Source organism: Mirounga angustirostris, unplaced genomic scaffold (assembly GCF_029215605.1).
Source record: "Mirounga angustirostris isolate CCGP_5_RB_7025 unplaced genomic scaffold, mMirAng1.0.hap1 SCAF_6, whole genome shotgun sequence".
NCBI lineage: Eukaryota > Metazoa > Chordata > Mammalia > Carnivora > Phocidae > Mirounga > Mirounga angustirostris.
Genome location: NW_026991714.1, coordinates 116,084,372 through 116,103,045, shown reverse-complemented (window position 1 = coordinate 116,103,045; position 18,674 = coordinate 116,084,372). Strand labels below are relative to the sequence as shown.

Below are 18,674 nucleotides of genomic sequence, written 5' to 3'. Positions count from 1 at the left end.
AACATTGAATTTTTCTCAACAAGAAGAAACACCTTCACCTGAATGCCTTTGAAAATTAGCTTTTGCTGTGGACTTAATGTTTCTTACTGAATTCTACCTAAAATTATAAGGCAAAACAGTGCTCCTATGAGAAACTTATACTGCAGTAATGTCATTGTGATGACACCAATATTACTTTGAATAACATGCAATAGCATGCTTTCAAAAGTTAAAAAGCAAGAACATTCCCACACAAATTTACAGGGGCATATTTTCTAAATTCCCAGCAGTGTTTTCATACCTTGTAGCAAGTTAAAGGAAATTTCCATATTTCAAAATCTATTTAAATGTGCAATTGAGGAGCTCCACCTATCCTGATGTGATTAATATGCAATGTAATGCCATGTTAAAGGCAAATGGCAAGAGGACACTGTAACAGAATTCTATAAATGCCTTCCAAGCAATGAATATGCTCAATTAAAATCATATGCTTATGGACTGGTATCAGTACATGGCAACATCTGTGTGAAAAAAAACTTTCAAAGATAAAATACATAAAATCTCATTACAGATCCATACTAACAGATGAACTTTTGCAACTGATTTTGCAAATTTGATAGGCAACACTAGCTTGCAACCTCAAGTAAAATATTACCCCCCAAAAAGCATTCAATTCTCCTCTTTCGTGGATCCAAATTATACACACACACACACAAGTCCTCAATTATTATTTTTTAAATTTTTTTAAGAGAGAGTGCGTGTAAACCTGCACCCGCGCGCACGCACACGAGTGGAGAGAGGGAGAGAGAGACTCTTAAGCAGGCTCCACACCCAGCCTGGAGCCCAACATGGGGCTCAATCTCAAAATGCTGAGATCATGACCTGAGCCCAAATCAAGAGTTGGGTGCTTAACCAACTGAGCCACCAGGTGCCCCTCAATTATTATTATTATATTTTGGAATTTTGACAGTAAAAATTGTGTGGAAATTCTTCTCTCTTGTTATGTAAGTACCAACACAGGACCTTTGATTTTATCTCTTGGCCTGAAAATCCTAAAATACTTACTATTTGGCCCTTTCCAAAAAAATTTTGCTGCCCCCTATTACAGAGTAAGAAAGCCTCTCCTACAACAGTCAAGATAAATGTCATTCAAGGTATGGCCAGAAAAAGTTTTCTACTCTCCTTTCTCACCCACCCCTATCCCTTGTCCAATTCTGGTAGGTGAAAAGAAAGGAAGAGAAAAGTTAAAAATAAATACCTTGAGAGGAACAATACAATTTTAATTGAAATCCTCCGCAACACTTGGGCTATGTCTTAAATAGAAGCTGGCTGAGGAGAAATTGAGGTAAAAGAAGAAAATGACATTTCAAGCAAAGGGTAAAAGATGTACAAAAACATGGCATAATGAAGGAGAGCTCAAAAATGGACAATGACAGGTTGTAAAGGGCCTTACAAGCAAAGCTAAGGAACTTAGATTTTCTCTAGGAAAAGGGAACCAAAAGAGGATGTTCGAAGGAAGGAAACCAAAACAACAATGAGCTAGCACATGGGGAGACTGGTATGAAAAAATTCTATTCATGGTCCAAGTAAGAGGCTCTGGATTAAGGCTGCAGCCCTGATTACACCCTCTTCTCTACCTCTGGCCTACATGGTTGTAGTTACTATATGGTTACTATTACACTTTGTAGTAACCAGATCGTAATAAGTTAGAGTCAACAGTCAACACCCATTTGCCATAGTCAGCTCTCAAAAAATGAGTCTAATCCTTCTTCCACATAACTTGTGGTGGGCAGAATCTAAAGAAATCCCCATGATTCCCGATCCCTAGTGCTCATATCCTGTACACTCCCCTACACTTGAGTGTAAAAATGACCTAGGACTTGTTTCTAGTCACCACAATATGGTAAAAGTGATTTTTCAGATGTAATTTAGGCCCCAAATCACTTGATTTTGAGTTAATCAAAAGGGAGCTGAGGGCAGCCTCTAGGAAAAAGCCAGAAAAAAACCCAGGGTCCTCAGTCATACAACTGCCAGGAAATGAATTATGCCAACAACATGAATGAGCTTGGAAGTAGATTCTATCAAGCCTTCATATAAGAGCGCATCTTTGCCAACACCTCAACTGCAGCTTTGGGAGACCCTGAGCAGAGCACCCAGCTAAACTGTGACTAGACTCCTGAGCCACAGAAACTGTTCTCCAGACTACAAGTTATTTTTTCTACAATTTTTTCTACTAGCTTTATATATTGTGGGATTGAATTTAGTCACTTGTACCACCAAAGGACCCCCAAATAGCCAAAGCAATCTTGAGAAAGAAGAACAAAGCTGGAGGTATCACAGTCTCAGATTTCAAGATATATTACAAAGCTATAATAATCAAAACAGTATGGTACCAACACAGAAATAGACACATAGATCAATGGACTAGAACAGAGCCCAGAAGTAAACCCATGCTTATATGGTCAAGGAATCTACAACAAAGGAGGCAAAAATGTACAACGGGGGAAAAGACAGTCTCTTTAATAAGTGATGCTAGAAAAATTAGACAGCTACATGCAAAAAATAATTAAACTAGACTACTTTCTTATACTATACACAAAAATAAACTCAAAATGAGTTAAAGACCTAAATGTGAGACCTGAAACCATAAAACTCCTAGAAGAAAACACAGGCAGTAATTTCTTTGTTATCTCCCTTAGCAAAATTTTTCTAAATATGTCTCCTCTGGCAAGGGAAACAAAAGCAAAAATAAACTATTGGGACTATACTATTTTAAAATAAAAAGCTTTTGTACAGGGGCACCTGGGTGGCTCAGTCGGTTAAGCATCTGCCTTCGGCTCAGGTCATGATCCCAGGGTCCTGGGATCAAGCCCCACATTGGGCTCCTTGCTCCACGGGGAGCCTGCTTTTCCCTCTCCCTCTGCCTGCCTGCTGCTCCCCCTGCTTGTGCTCTCTCTCTATTTCTCTTTCTGTGTCATATAAATAAATGAAAAGTCTTAAAAAAAAAAAAAAAACCTTTTGTACAGCAAAGGAAACCTTCGACAAAATGAAAAGGCAACCTACTGAATGGGAGAAGATATTTGCAAATGATATAAACAATGAGGGGTTAGTATCCAAAATATATAAAGAACTTACACCATTATATAAATAACTTATACCAAAAAACCCCACAACTAACCTGATTAAATTTAGTTACCTGTAATACCTTTCCTTCCTTGGTCTGCTTGGAAAACTCCTACTCCCCTTTTAAGGTCCCTTCTTCTCAGAGTTTGTCCCTAACTCTCCACCTTTCAGGCAAAATGAAGGCCTTCTTATCTGGTTTTCCAGAGATGTTGATGTCTTTTTATAACAATTGGCAAGAATATATTATAGGTACTAGTTAGAGCAGATTGCACGCTCCATAAAGGGAGGGACAATCATCTTTGTAAGCCAGTACTAGTGTACAGACTGGCTAAAAAGTTCATTGAGGGTTTAGTGGCTTAAAGCAAAAGTCAATAAAGAATCCAAGTAAGACAGAGTATACAGAAACTTACAGATGACCTTGTCTTATTTCCTAATGGTTCTATTGCCTAGCTAAGTACCTTTAAAGTTGTTTCCTTCTGAGTTTAGAATCAATTTAACAATTCCTCTTCCTTTTACAGAGTAGGAAAACAAGACCAGAAAGGTAAAGAGATTTATCTGCCTTTAAGCAGTAGAGTTAAATTTTGAAGAAAAAAAAAAAAAAAAACAGCAACTCTAGGTTCAACCCTATTATGCCAAGGTTGGACAATAACACAATATTATAACAAGACTCTATAATCAAGTCAGCATCTTAGAGTTTCATAAAGGACAGAAATAAATCTTTTATATAAAAATCCTACTCCATAAAGAAATTTCAGTTTTATAAATTACTCTCTAAATATCAATCATATGAAGGACAATTTCAGAATTATATATCTGGGGCAGGGGAGTGGGGAGAACGCATGAAATTTAGCCAGTCTTGTGAATATAAGATTATTTTGACAACACAAAGTAAACATTAAGGTTTATGGAGTATATCATACAGTGTTCTCCTTTTCTAAGTGAGACATGCAAATGAAAACCTATTTACCTTAAAGATTCAGATAATGGTGTTAAAGTGCCATCTCCCCTATCTACTACACGAAAGAAATTCAACTGATCTCCTTCTCGGTATACCAAAAATGTAACTTGTTTGTTGCAGGAGGTCTTCTCCCAGACCTCATCTCGACTGGAATCCATGTACTCAGCCATCTCCCTAAGTGGATCTTCCATAGGAACTACAAATGGAAAAATTGATAAACAAGCTTTCAATTTATATCAAGTTTTATGCATGTTGGTACAGTGACAGGATATAATGTGCTGAATTAGAACAAGTCTTTAAATAAGTTTCTGGTCTTTTTATAGTTAATACAGCATTCCCTATGTTGTACTAACATGAAAGAAATGGAATGCATTATTATGTTATTACATACAAAGACACGGCTTAACTAAATACATCAGTATTTTCCTGTGCCACAGAGTCTGTATATTTGCTGATTCTATGACATAATTACCTATGACTGTTTTCACCTCACACATCTACTTCCTATATTTTCCAATATTGGTTACATCAATAATTTAAAAGCAATATAAATTCCACTTACTTTAGATTTTTAAAAAAGACACATACACATAATTGGGAGACATATATTGGAAATTAGAAGCAAGTGAATCTCTTTTTTCTTTCTGGTTTTAGATTCTTCTTTGATTCTGGTTTTACGTTCTTCTTAGAGCTGTTTCTTGACATCAAGTTAGGTAATTAAAAGTATACAACAATTCAGAATACAAGGGGGCCCCTGAGTGTACTAAAACTGCCATGTGTGCAATGGTCAGTATGTTGTTTCTTGAAAGCATCCTCCCAGGATTCCAACTGTCCTGGTATGTACCCACGTGTCCAGTCAGAGCACAAGGACTGGGGCAAAGCCCCCCATTACTATAGGCTCTTCTGGCCTGGAGTGGTCCTCAGGTTTGGTATTGCAGCCATCATCTTGTCCACAGCAGCCACAGATTCTGCTCCTGCCGGGGTAAGGGCCTCAAGAGATTGCTGGCTCATAGGGCAAATGTTCTAAAAGACTCTGACCCAGACTTAAGTAATGATTACAGGAAAAAAAGTTCACTCCCAAAAACTCTCATGTCAAGCTGCAGAAACATTTGCTCTTTCCTAAAAGAGGCAACGATTTCTCAAATTTCCTTTGATACAAGTAGCTTATTTATTAACAGAATCCCAGTGCTGTGCTGACCTTTAAAAAAGTTACAGCACTAAGAAATATTAAACTGAAAGTAACAAGGGAAAAACATTAAAAATGTTCCCAAATCCTAATCCAATACCACCACCACTAAAACAGAAAAATTAGAAATATAATAATATTTAGCTTATTTTATAAAAATATTTGGATGTTTTGACCAACTCTTTGATAGGCACAAAATGTGCAAATGTTAAGAGATATGTTTAAAACAAGTTCTTACCATTTTTAAGTTAACGCTATACATTCCACATTACCTTAAAAAGAAATAAAATCTATGTTGCTGCCATTACTAAGGCTGTGTGAAAGCCTTACCTAAATCAACATGGTGTGCCTTACTTGAGGAGGCACTGGGACTGAATATATATATGCAGCTTATGTGGTATATGCACACACCTTTTCATAACAGAAAAACCACTTTGATTTCATCAGGTATAACACACTGTATACATACCTTAAAATAAAATTTCATTTTAGAAAGGATGCTGTTTTGATAATGATTAATTCAAAAACAATTTTAAAAGCTAAATATTAGTGAACTCATGGTATTTTCTAAACCATAATTTTCAAGTAAAACTAAATAACCAAAAAATATGGTTTCTCAAATACAACATGGAAAAGTTCTAGATCTGGGCATAGTTTTTAATCTTCACAAGGTTTTCAATGATGTATGGAGACAACAGCAAGCTTTTAACTTTAAAGAAGTTGATTCAATAAAGGCAAAATTATTAAATATATAATTAAAATATTTAAAAAGACAAGTTCTCCTTGCTGATTTTTCAATTTACAAACAAGGCATAGAAAGCTGTAGGGAAAAAAGGTATTACAAAGCTTCAGCTACCGAAGGATAGCAATGCCTTTTATTTTCATTTCTCAAAAAGTAAAAAACAAACAAAACCCCCCCAAAAAGCCCCCCAAAAAACTCCCATGCATATATTTTTAACTCAAAATCTATAGCACTTGGGGCATCTGGGTGGCTCAGTTGGCTGATCGTCTGGTAATGATCAGGTCAAAAAGCTCAGGTCATGATCGTGGGGTCCTGGGACTGAGCCCCAGGTCAGGCTCCCTGCTTAGTGGGGAAGTCTGCCTCTCCCTCGCCATCTACCTCTCCCTGCTCATGCTCTCTCTCTCTCAAATGAATAAATAAAATCTTTAAAAATTAAAAAAAAAATCTATAGCACTTACATTTCTCCTCATAAACATAAAATAATTCTGGTCCCAGTAAGAAAAGTAGTGTTCTGATAAAATAACCTGGTTTAAAGACAATACTATACACACATAATCAACTTTCAAAATTTTCTAACAGTGGAATTTACATGTTATTAAACACTGTATAATTCCATCTTATCATAATGACTCTGTAAACACTTTAAGTTTCTTGGGATGCTTGGGTGGCTCAGTCGGTTAAGCATCTGCCTTCAGCTCAGGTCATGATTCCAGGGTCCTGGGACTGAGTCCCAGATGGGGCTCCTTGCTCAGTGGGAAGCCTGCTTCTCCCTCTCCCTTTGCCTGCCACTCCCCATGCTTGTGCTCTCTCTCTCTCTGACAAATAAATAAAATCTTAAACACTTTAGGGTTCTTACACTACCCTCAGACTTGCTGCTATAAACATCACCTTATGTCACATAGGACAATTTTATAAGTCCAATTTATAGAATTTCTGATATTAGGAGTGCTAGTTAACCAATTCTAACATTACTACCTTTGCTTTTTTTCTAACCTATCCAAAACAGTTCAACAACTAAAGTAACACATCTCACAAAATCCTCCTGAAGTAGCTAGGAAAAAGATGATAATAAGCCCCATTTTTCTAACCAAAATTATGAAATACAGAAATAAAATTTGACTTGTGGAAAAAATAAACCAGCAGTGTAATCAATACTTAACCTTAGTCTTCTGGTCAGTAAAGGATCAAACAAATATGAAGCCCTTCCCCAAATGAGGCCCACGGAGCAGGACTGCTCTGAGCAGTCTAAGGATCCCTCTTCTTGGTGGAGATTCATGTGACTGACATACCTGAATCAGGAACCAATGTGAACACTCCCAGTTTTTCCCGTGCTTAGAACTCTCTTGTTAATCAAGTCTCTGCTCACATCATCTTTTTCAAGGCTCTTCCACAATCATCCTCCTAGTATCCTACTTCCACAAACACTGTCACACTCCCCTATTTCCTCCATAGCACTTGCAACTGCCTGATATGACATCAAATCTTTACATCTTTATTGTGGGCACTGTCAGTAAGCAGAAACTTTTTCTTCCATGGAACACTGTATTGAACATGTAGTGGATACCTAAAATATATTTGTTAAATGAACGCAAGACCCCTAGAGACTGCCCACATTCTGAAAAAGGAAGGGGCACAATAATATCTATGAAACCCAAATGTATCACAAACCAGGCTAACAGCCAACTTTAGAATTTTCTGTAACAATCATTACATCCAGAGTTGAAGACTCAGTGAGTCAAAAAAGCAACAAACTGGTATGAACTTAAACATAATGATAACAACATATTTATACAATGCTATTCATTTCCTTTCCTTCTACTGGTGAGGTTTATTTTTAAATATCCCTGGATTGAATCAGGAATCAGGAAATTTTTCTGAAATATGAGTTCCTTCTGCACATTTATGCTTTAAAGAACAGTGCTTAGAAAAACAAATGTTGTTCTAAGACCTAATAGCAGAAAGAGAACCTGATTAAAACTTGAGACTATAAAAATACCACCTGGCTTGAAAATTATTATTGTCAAATGGCTTTAATGTACATGATTTTAAAAAACGCCTACCTCTTCTAGCATTTATAGGTCCACCACGCATAGCCAATACCAACTTCAAGGTACAACCTTCTGATATGCTGTTAATAGAAAAACCATCATTATCAAAGTGTATCTGGTGTTAGACATATACATAATTAAGTGCTAGTTTATCAGGCATAGTACTTACCCTCTAAAATATAAAAAAGATAAAGCAATATGCATAAATATAAAATGTTAACTTAATTACTTGTACAAGTAATGAAAAAGTGAGTAGGTTCTCATAAGCTTTAAATATGACATGATACCTCAGTTTAGCCTCTTCATTTCACGTGTAAAGAAAAAGAAGCCCTAAGAAAAAAAGAAGTTTGTCCAAGACCCAAAGTGTTAGAAAACAAATCTATTTAATAAAAAATAGAAAAATACCAAATCTACAAGACCTACAAGATCTCCCAAATCCCAGTGCTCTTCCAGATATTTTACATTGCCTCTGACCCTTTTGTTCTTAAGAAAAGAGTGGGGAGGTGTATGACAGAGGAGAGAGAAAGATGAAAATCAAATAGTATATCTGCAATCACTGGTGCACACAGTGTCACTTAGTAATAGAAGGAGGACTTGGTGAAAAATGAAAGACTCGGTGAAGAGCAAAACTCTTACCCAATACTCTTTTTTTGTCTTTATCAAGTGTATTTTATTTATGTTTTACTTTTTTATTGTTTTTAATTTTATTTAATTTTTTAATTTTATTTTATTATGTTATGTTAGTTACCATACAATACATCATTAGTTTTTGATGTAGTGATCCACGATTCATTGTTTTTGTATAACGCCCAGTGCTCCATGCAGTATGTGCCCTCCTTAATATCCATCACCGGGCTAGCGCAGCCCCCCAGCCCCCCGCCCCTCTAAACCCTTCAGTTTGTTTCTCAGAGTCCATAGTCTCTCATGGTTCATCTCTTCCTCCGATTTCCGCCCCCCTTCATTTTTCCCTTCCTTCTCCTAATGTCCTCCATGCTATTCCTTATGTTCCACAAATAAGTGAAACCATATGATAACTGAACTTCTCTGCTTGACTTATTTCACTTAGCATAATCTCCTCCAGTCCCAACCATGTTGATGTAAAAGTTGGGTATTCATCCTTTCTGATGGCTGAGCAATATTCCATTGTATATATGGACCACATCTTCTTTATCCATTCATCTGTTGAAGGGCATCTCAGCTCTTTCCACAGTTTGGCTGTTGCGGACATTGCTGCTATGAACATTGGGGTGCATATGACCCTTCTTTTCACTATATCTGTGTCTTTGGGGTAAATACCCAGTAGTGCAATTGCTTGGTCATAAGGTAGCTTTATTTTTAAATTTTTGAGGAACCTCCACACTGTTTTCCAAAGTGGCTGTACCAACTTGCATTCCCACCAACAGTGCAAGAGGGTTCCCCTTTCTCCACAACCTCTCCAACATTTGTTGTTTCTTGCCGTGTCAATTTTCGCCATTCTAACTGGTATAAGGTAGTATCTCAGTGTGGTTTTGATTTGAATTTCCCTGATGGCTAATGATGATGAACATTTTTTCATGTGCCTGTTAGCCATTTGTATGTCTTCTTTGGAGAAGTGTCTGTTCGTGTCATCTGCCCATTTTTTGACTTGATTATTTGTTTTTTGGGTGTTGAGTTTGAGAAGTTATAGATCTTGGATACCAGCCCTTTATCTGTAATGTCATTTGCATTGTTTTTAATTTTAATTCCAGTATAGTCAACAGTGTTGTATTAGTTTCAGGTGTACAATATAATGATTCAACAATTCTATGCATTACTCAGTGTTCATCATGGTAAGTGTCCTCTTAATCCCCTTCACCTATTTCACCCATCCCCCCACCCAGCTCCTCTCTGGTAACCATCAATTTGTTCTCTATAATTAAGAGTCTGTTTCTTGGTTTCTCTCCTTTTTTTTTCCTTTGTTCAGTTGTTTTGTTTTTAAATTCTACACATGAGTGAAATTATATGGTATTTGTCTTGCTCTGACTTACTTCCACTTAGCATTATACACTGTAGCTCCATCCATGTCATTGCAAATGGCAAGATTTCATTCTTTTTATGGCTGAAAAATACTCCATTGTATATATACACCACATCTTCTTTATCCATTCATCTACCAATGGACTTTTGGGGTGCTTCCATAATCTGGCTATGGTAGATAATGCCGCTATAAATATAGGGGTGCATGTATCCCTCTGAATTAGTGTTTTTGTATTTCTTAGATAAATACCCAGTAGTGCAATTATTGGATTGTAGGGTAGTTCTATTTTTAATTTTTTGAGGACCCTCTATACTGTCTTCCACAGTGGCTGCACCAATCTGCATTCCCACCAACAGTCAGGATTCCTTTTTTTCCCACATCCTTACCAACACCCATTGTTTCTTGTGTTGTTAATTTTAGCCATTCTAACAGGTATGAGGTGACATCTCCCTGTAGTTTTGATTTGCATTTCCCTGATGATGAGTGATACTGAGCATCTTTTCATGTCTATTGACCATCTGGATGTCTTCTTTGGAGAAATATCTGTTCTTTAATTGGATCATTTGATTTTGGGGTGTTGAGTTGTATGTTTTTTATATATTTTGGATACTAACCCTTTATTGGATATGTCATTTACAAACATCTCCCATTCAGTAATTTGCTTTTAGTTTCATTGATTATTTCCTTCACTGTGCAGAAGCTTTTTATTTTGATGTAGTCCCAACAGTTTATTTTTGCTTTTATTTCCCTTGCCTCAGGAGACATACCTTAGAAAAATGTTGCTACAGCTAATGTCAGAAAAATTACTGCCTGTGCTCTTTTCTAGGATTTTTATTCTTACCCAATATTCTTGTAAAAATGAAAAAAAAAGGAAAGTAGTCAAGTGGGAATGGGTCAATATTAAAAGAAAAGAGCACAAGGCAAGTTCAAAAGAGGGGGATCTAAAAAGGCAGGGGATACATAACTTGGTGTGAATAATGAAAAGATAAAACAAATAATCAAAGGATAAGGATCAGGCAGTTTGAAGTACGGAGCCAAGATATCATAAGGTTCAGGATTTACGCTTAAATCTAGGGGTCACAACTATTCAGAAGAGACATGATATAAGGATTCAGAAGGAAAACACTGATATATGGAGTTGTAATACTGAGCATCTATAAAACAGCTAATATGTAATTACACTCACTTGTAATCATTCAAGCAATAATCATCTTCAAGTTCCATGTTATTCCAAATTAAGTGCTGCTGACAAATGGGAATACCTGAGGGGAAGGTTATAAAAAAAAAAAATGGTTACTAATTCAATAGAATCTTCAAAAGATTATGATACAAAGTTCTTTTATTAAAGAACTACTACTAATAATAAATTAAACACACTTATAAATTGAACACTAGGTATTTAGCTAAAATTGACAGAATCATAGGTAAAGGTATGGTTAAAAGTAGATGGAATCCAGGGCGCCTGGGTAGCTCAGTCGTTAAGTGCCTGCCTTCGGCTTGGGTCATGATCCCAGGGTCCTGGGATCAAGCCCCACATCGGGCTCTCTGCTCAGCGGGAAGCCTGCTTCTCCCTCTCCCACTCGCTCTGCTTGTGTTCCCTCTCTTGCTGTGCCTCTGTCAAATAAATAAATAAAATCTTAAAAAAAAAAAAAAAAGGAGATGGAATCAAATCCACTCGCTTTAGAACAGTGTTTTAGGGGCGCCTGGGTGGCTCAGATGGTTAAGCGTCTGCCTTCGGCTCAGGTCATGATCTCAGGGTCCTGGGATCGAGTCCCGCATCGGGCTTCCTGCTCCTTGGGAGCCTGCTTCTCCCTCTGCCTCTCTCTCTCTCTCTGTCTCTGTCTCTCATGAATAAATAAATAAAATCTTAAAAAAAAAAAAAAAGAACAGTGTTTTAGTAGCTCTCTATTCTTGAAGCAAAGTATAACATTAGGGAGCCCTTTAAAAGTATGAAATCAGCCCAGAAGAATTTAAGATTTAAGGCCTAGAAGACTGTTCTCAATGCTACAAAGTACAGTCTTCATTCAGTTATATGTAGTTTGTTAAAAGTATATTGTGAGCAGGGGTGGAAGGGTGAAATGGGTGAAGGTGGTTAAAATGTTCAAAACTCTCAGCTATAAAATAATTAGGTCATAAAATATATAAAATAAAATAGAACATGGGGACTAGAGTTAATAATATTGTATACCTGAAAGGTGCTATGAGACTAGATCTTAAAAAGTTTTATCACAAGAAAAAAATTTTGTAACTATGTATGGTGATGGATGTTAACAAGACTCATTATAGTGATCACTTCTCAATAGATACAAATATTGAATCATTATGTTGTACATCCAAAACGAGTATGTCAATTATATCTAAGTCTAAAAATAGAGAACATTTAATTTAGTTTACTGTCCTTTTGGGGGGGGTGTATTCCTAAAATGTGTTCCCAGAGTAACATTATTTAGTGATTAACATGGCATCTTTCATAACGCTTCTGAATGGAAGTCATTAATCTTGAAAAGGGGCAGAAAATATAATTTCTAATATAAACATTAATGTACTAGAAAATTCCTTCCACCTCAGTATTTGTATGTGATTGTATATTAACATGTTCTTTTGTAGAGTCTGAACACTAATTACAGAATAAATCAATATTTGAAAAAGTATGTTGTGGATAATTTTCAATGCTGAAAATTATATATAGTCTACAAGACAATTTATTTACATTTCTGTGATGTTAAAGAAATATTAAGGAAGGGGCGCCTGGGTGGCTCAGTCGTTAAGCGTCTGCCTTCGGCTCAGGTCATGATCCCAGGGTCCTGGGATCGAGCCCCGCATCGGGCTCCCTGCTCGGCAGGAAGCCTGCTTCTCCCTCTCCCACTTCCCCTGCCTGTGTTCCCTCTCTCGCTGTGTCTCTCTCTGTCAAATAAATAAATAAAATCTTTAAAAAAAAAAAAAAGAAATATTAAGGAAGATTCCATACTTTAGCATAATTAACTTTTTGTTTGTTTTTTGCAAAGTACACATTAGAATTCCCAAAGAATATTTGGACTAAACTAGTCAGAGAGTGAGTATTATCTACTCAATAGAACATTTAATGGATACTGATATTGATGAAAATCTTTTTTGAATTATCTCATATACTGCCTTCCCAAATTACTTTTTCTTATGATACTAAAACTTGACTAGAATAATAACAGTGGTGGGGCCCCTGGGTGGCTTAGCTGGTTAAGCATCCGCCTCTTGGATTTTGGCTCAGGTCATGATCTCAGGGTCCTGAGATCGAGCCCTGCATCTGGCTCTGTGCTCAGTGTGGAGTCTGCTTGTCTCTCTCCCTCTGCCCTTCCCACTACTTGTGCTCTCTCTCAAATAAATCAATAAAATCTTTAAAAAATGAAAATAAGAATTCTTAATCTCAGGAAACAAACTGAGGGTTGCTGGAGTGGTGGGGGGGGAGGGATGGGGTGGCTGGGTGATAGACATGGGGGAGGGTATGTGCTATGGTGAGTGCTGTGAATTGTGTAAGACTGATGAATCACAGACCTGTATCTCTGAAACAAATAATACATTATATGTTAAAAAAGAAAAAAAGATAGTAGGAAGGGAAAAATGAAGGGGGGGGACATCGGAGGGGGAAACAAGCCATGAGAGACTATGGACTCTGAGAAACAAACTGAGTGTTCTAGAGGGGAGGGGGATGGGGGGATGGGTTAGCCTGGTGATGGGTATTAAAGAGGGCACATATTGAATGGAGCACTGGGTGTTATACACAAACAATGAATCATGGAACACTACATCAAAAACTAATGATGTAATGTATGGTGATTAACATAATAAAATAAAATTTAAAAAATAAATAAATTAAATTAAATAAAAATAACAGTGGTATGTATGCTAGTGTTCATTACTATAAGCCAAGCACAGTTAAAAGGGCTTGACTTCTATTACCATAATTTCACTGCAACCACAATCTTGTGAAGTGGGCATCAATATTATGGTCACATCACAGGTTACAAAATTGAAGTACTAAGGGGCACCTGGGTGGCTCAGTTGATTAAGCGATTTCGGCTCAGGTCATGCTCTCGGGGTTGTAAGATCAAGCCCTGTATCAGGCTCCATGCTGAGCATGGAGTCTACTTGAGATTCTCTGTGTCTCCCTCTGCCCCTCTTCCCTCCCCTCTTTAAAAAAAGAAATGAATAAATAAAACTGAATACTAAGAGACTGACACACAGAATAGGTGGATTTGAGATGTGAAGCCCCCGAAGGCCAACTCCAGAAACTGTACTCTTAACCTTTATGCTAATCAACTTTTGAAAATCAGCCTTCATAAAGCAAAAGTGGCTGTCTGGTGATGTTTCAGTAGTATTGCCTATTAGAAGACCTGGATATCTACTAAACATTCACTAAATGTTCCAAAAGATCATCATGGAATATAGCCCATGGGGGTTCAGATGGTGGATATAAATATCTCTCTCAGATGAAATAGTTTATTTTGCTTCCAGCTAAAAAAAAAGTCAGTTAAGGAAAAGGCTTTTAAACTAGAAATTATTTCACATTAAAAGTATTTTAATGTTTTTAGCAAATTGGAAATGTGCCTAGGTCAACTTTTCCAACAAAATCATAGGATTTCGCCAGCATAATTAGGTAAAGCAATTTGGACAGGTCCTACTCTGTTTATATTCAACCAACATCGTATGGTATTATTTTCTAATGGAAACTTTCGAACTGGATTGAAGACATAGTAATAACACTGCTTAGACACACACAACTCCTGTAAACACTTTAAATGAACTGAGCCATCATTTAACAGGCTAAAAAAATATAAGGATGGCAGGCAGGCAAGACAGAGTGAAAGAAGCATCCAAGATTGAGCTGTGGTTCTGACGGCTACTTGAGTTGCTGAGTGACTTTGAGAAGATTATAAACCTCTGTGAACTTCAGCGATCTCTTTCACATTAAAAAACACTAGGGTTCTTTCTACCACACATACTTTCAAATCTCAAATACACAGAGCTAACCAACTTGGCTTTAAGACAGCATTGCCAAAGATTAGTTGACCATAGAGCTGAGGGTCCATTTCTGGGCTCTCTATTCTGTTCCATTGATCTATGTGTCTGTTTTTGTGCCTGTACTGTACTGTCTATGGTCAACTAATCTTCAACAAAGCAGGAAAGAATGTCCAATGGAAAAAAGTCTCTTCAACAAATGGTGTTGGGAAAATTGGACAGCCACATGTAGAAGCATGAAACTGGACCATTTCCTTACACCACACACAAAAATAGACTCCAAATGGTTGAAAGACCTCAATGTGAGACAGGAGTCCATCAAAATCCTAAAGGAGAACACCGGCAGCAACCTCTTCGACCTCAGCCGCAGCAACTTCTTCCCAGAAACATCGCCAAAGGCAAGGGAAGCAAGGGCAAAAATGAACTATTGGGACTTCATCAAGATAAAAAAGCTTTTGCACAGCAAAAGAAACAGTCAACAAAACCAAAAGATAACTGACAGAATGGGAGAAGATATTTGCCAATGACATATCAGATAAAGGGCTAGTATCCAAAATCTATAAAGAATGTATCAAACTCAACACCCAAAGAACAAATAATCCAATCAAGAAATGGACAGAAGACATGAACAGACATTTCTGCAAAGAAGACATCCAAATGGCCAACAGACACTTGAAGAAGTGCTCAACATCACTCGGCATCAGGGAAATCCAAATCAAAACCTCAATGAGATAACACCTCACACCAGTCAGAATGGCTAAAATTAACAAGTCAGGAAACGACAGATGTTGGCGGGGATGCAGGGAAAGGAGAACCCTCCCACACTATTTCTGGGAATGCAAGCTGGTGCAGCCACTCTGGAAAACAGTATGGAGGTTCCTCAAAAAGTTGAAAATAGAGCTACCCTACAACCCAGCAATTGCACTACTGGGTATTTACCCCAAAGATACAAATGTAGGGATCTGAAGGGGTACATGCACCCCGATATTTATAGCAGCAATGTCCACAATAGCCAAACTATGGAAAGAGCCAAGATGTCCATTGACAGATGAATGGATAAAGAAGATGTGGTAGGGGCGCCTGGGTGGCTCAGTCGTTAAGCATCTGCCTTCAGCTCAGGTCATGATCCCAGGGTCCTGGGATTGAGCCCCATATCGGGCTCTCTGCTCAGCGGGGAGCCTGCTTCACCCTCTCCCACTCCCCCTGCTTGTGTTCCCTCTCTCGCTGTGTCTCTCTCTGTCAAATAAATAAATAAAATCTTAAAAAAAAAAAAAAGGATGTGAGATATACACACACACACACACACACACACACAATGGAATATTATGCAGCCATCAAAAGGAATGAAATCTTGCCATTTGCAATGACATGGATGGAACTGGAGGGTGTTATGTTAAGCAAAATAAGTCAATCAGAGAAAGACATGTATCATATGATCTCACTGATATGAGGAATTCTTAATCTCAGGAAACAAACTGAGGGTTACTGGAGTGGTGGGGGGTCTGAGGGATGGGGTGGCGGGGTGATGGACATTGCGGAGCGTATGTGCTATGGTGAGTGCTGTGAATTGTGCAAGACTGTTGAATCACAGACCTGTACCTCTGAAACAAATAATACATTATATATTAAAAAAACCAAAACAAAACGAAGAAGATAGTAGGAAGGGAAAAATGAAGGGGGGGGCACATCAGAGGGGGAGACAAACCATGAGAGACTATGGACTCTGAGAAACAAACTGAGGGTTCTAGAGGGGAGGGGGGTGGGGGATGGGTTAGCCTGGTGATGGGTATTAAAGAGGGCACGTATTGAATGGAGCACTGGGTGTTATACGCAAACAATGAATCACGGAACACTACATCAAAAACTAATGATGTAATGTATGGTGATTAACATAATAAAATAAAATAAAGACAGCATTGCCAGATTTAGCAAATAAAAACTTGGCAACCCTATTTAAGGGTGGCCCTTTGCCTTTAAACCTCAACTCATTCCTTGTACAACTAAATCCAGAAAAATTAATTCCTATAAAACAAACATGTCTTCCTCAAAAAATAGATTACATATATAAAAATTTTCTATTTAGTGTTCTAAAATGTCTTACAGATTAAATTACTTTATTATAAAAATAATAGTCATTTGTGAAAAGTAGACAACACAGAAACATAGAAAAGAAAATAAAAACTACATATAATCCTAAACCCAGATGAATCTATACTTAACATTTTGGGTATATTTCCTTTAAAAATTTTTTTTAATAGGAATGGGAACAAATTTTGTGAGTTGTACTATAAACTGCCTTTTTCACTTAATATAATATGTACATTTTTCACATCAGTAAATAAAATATACATTGTGTTTAATGACTGGATGGCACTCCAATATGTTTCTGTCATAACTTATTTACCCAGTCCCCTAATAAGAGATATATTCACCTATCCAATTTTTCACTATTATAAATGAACCTGTGATAACTGATATATGAGTGCGAGTTTATTTGCAAATACGTGTGTATTTTTTTTAAGTAGGCTCTATGCCCAGTGCAGGGCTTGAACTCAACAACCCTGAGATCCAGACCTGAGATCAAGAGTTGGACACTCCACCTACTGAGCCACCCAGGCGCCCATGTGTGTGTGTGTGTGTGTGTGTGTGTGTGTGTTAATCTGCTTAGGCTGCCCTAACAAAATACCACAGACTGGGAGGCTTAAACAACAGAATTTTACTTCTCACAGCTATGGAAGCTGGGAAATACAAGATCAAGTTTCTGGCAAAATAGGTTTCATTCTAAGGCCTTTTCTTTTGGCTTCCTATGTGCTTCTTTGTGAGTGTGCACAGAGATAAAGAGAGCTCTCTGGTGTCTCTTCTTATAAGGGCACTAATCCCATCACAGGGTACCCTCATGACCTCATCTAACCCTAATAATGAGTTAAACATATTTCTTCAGGCATTTTTTTAAAGAATCTGCATGCAGATATGATGTGTCAGACAGCATATTCATATCTGCATTTAGGAAATGAACCAGAATCAAGAGAACTTATGGATAATTAAAAGACAATGGTGAACCCTAGCTCCCATCTCCCAGTATTTCCTCCCAAAACAATATAGAACAACATGTAAGGTAATGAATCTACACAGAAACCATTCCCTTCACCCTCCTATCTTGAAGACAGAAAATGTCCAAACTTCAGAGTAAATGGGAACAAAAGGGGACAATCACACAATCCTAATGAGCAAAGTGTCATGCTCCTACCTCTCAGGGTTGACAGAAAAATTCCAGAGAAGACAGAGATGGAAACCAGTGACAGTATATAAGCCAAATATAAAACTATCAAGAGGAAGAAGAAACCATTCTAAGACTGAAAAGTCTACAAAAAGAACTTGGCATATCAGAGCACTGGGTACAAGGAAGGGACTTTGAAGGAAACTATTTGAAGGATCTTCTGTGAGAGGCAAAAAAAAAAACAAAAGAGGAAGATTGTCTTTTAGTAATTCAGTGATCAGGGACCAATGGGGGGTAGAGAGCAAGTGATGAAAACTGAACAGTCTTGCAAGATAAAAGAGAACCACAAAACTGGAAGGCTCATAACTCCCTCCAACTTGCATCACCTTAGAACAAAGATAAAACATCTACTAAAATATCTGCACACTGCTGT

The 18,674-nt window shown here is 37.4% G+C and overlaps 1 protein-coding gene across 8 annotated transcripts in view; it reads right to left on the bottom strand.

The window, feature by feature from the left end:
• The window catches only part of ZFAND4 (zinc finger AN1-type containing 4), an 80,932-nt gene that overhangs the window by 33,156 nt on the left and 29,102 nt on the right, over positions 1-18,674 (bottom strand). For 7 of the 8 annotated variants that reach the window (XR_010412504.1, XR_010412503.1, XM_064594958.1 and 4 more), the window contains 3 exons: positions 11,219-11,294; positions 8,049-8,116; positions 4,070-4,256 (listed from right to left, as the gene is read on the bottom strand). Coding sequence is in view for 6 of the 8 variants with exons in the window: in XM_064594958.1 (XP_064451028.1) it covers positions 4,070-4,256; positions 8,049-8,116; positions 11,219-11,294 (331 nt within the window). In the remaining 2 variants the exon portion in view is untranslated. The remainder of the gene's footprint in view (positions 1-4,069; positions 4,257-8,048; positions 8,117-11,218; positions 11,295-18,674) is intronic. The other variant, XM_064594961.1, reaches the window with a different exon arrangement.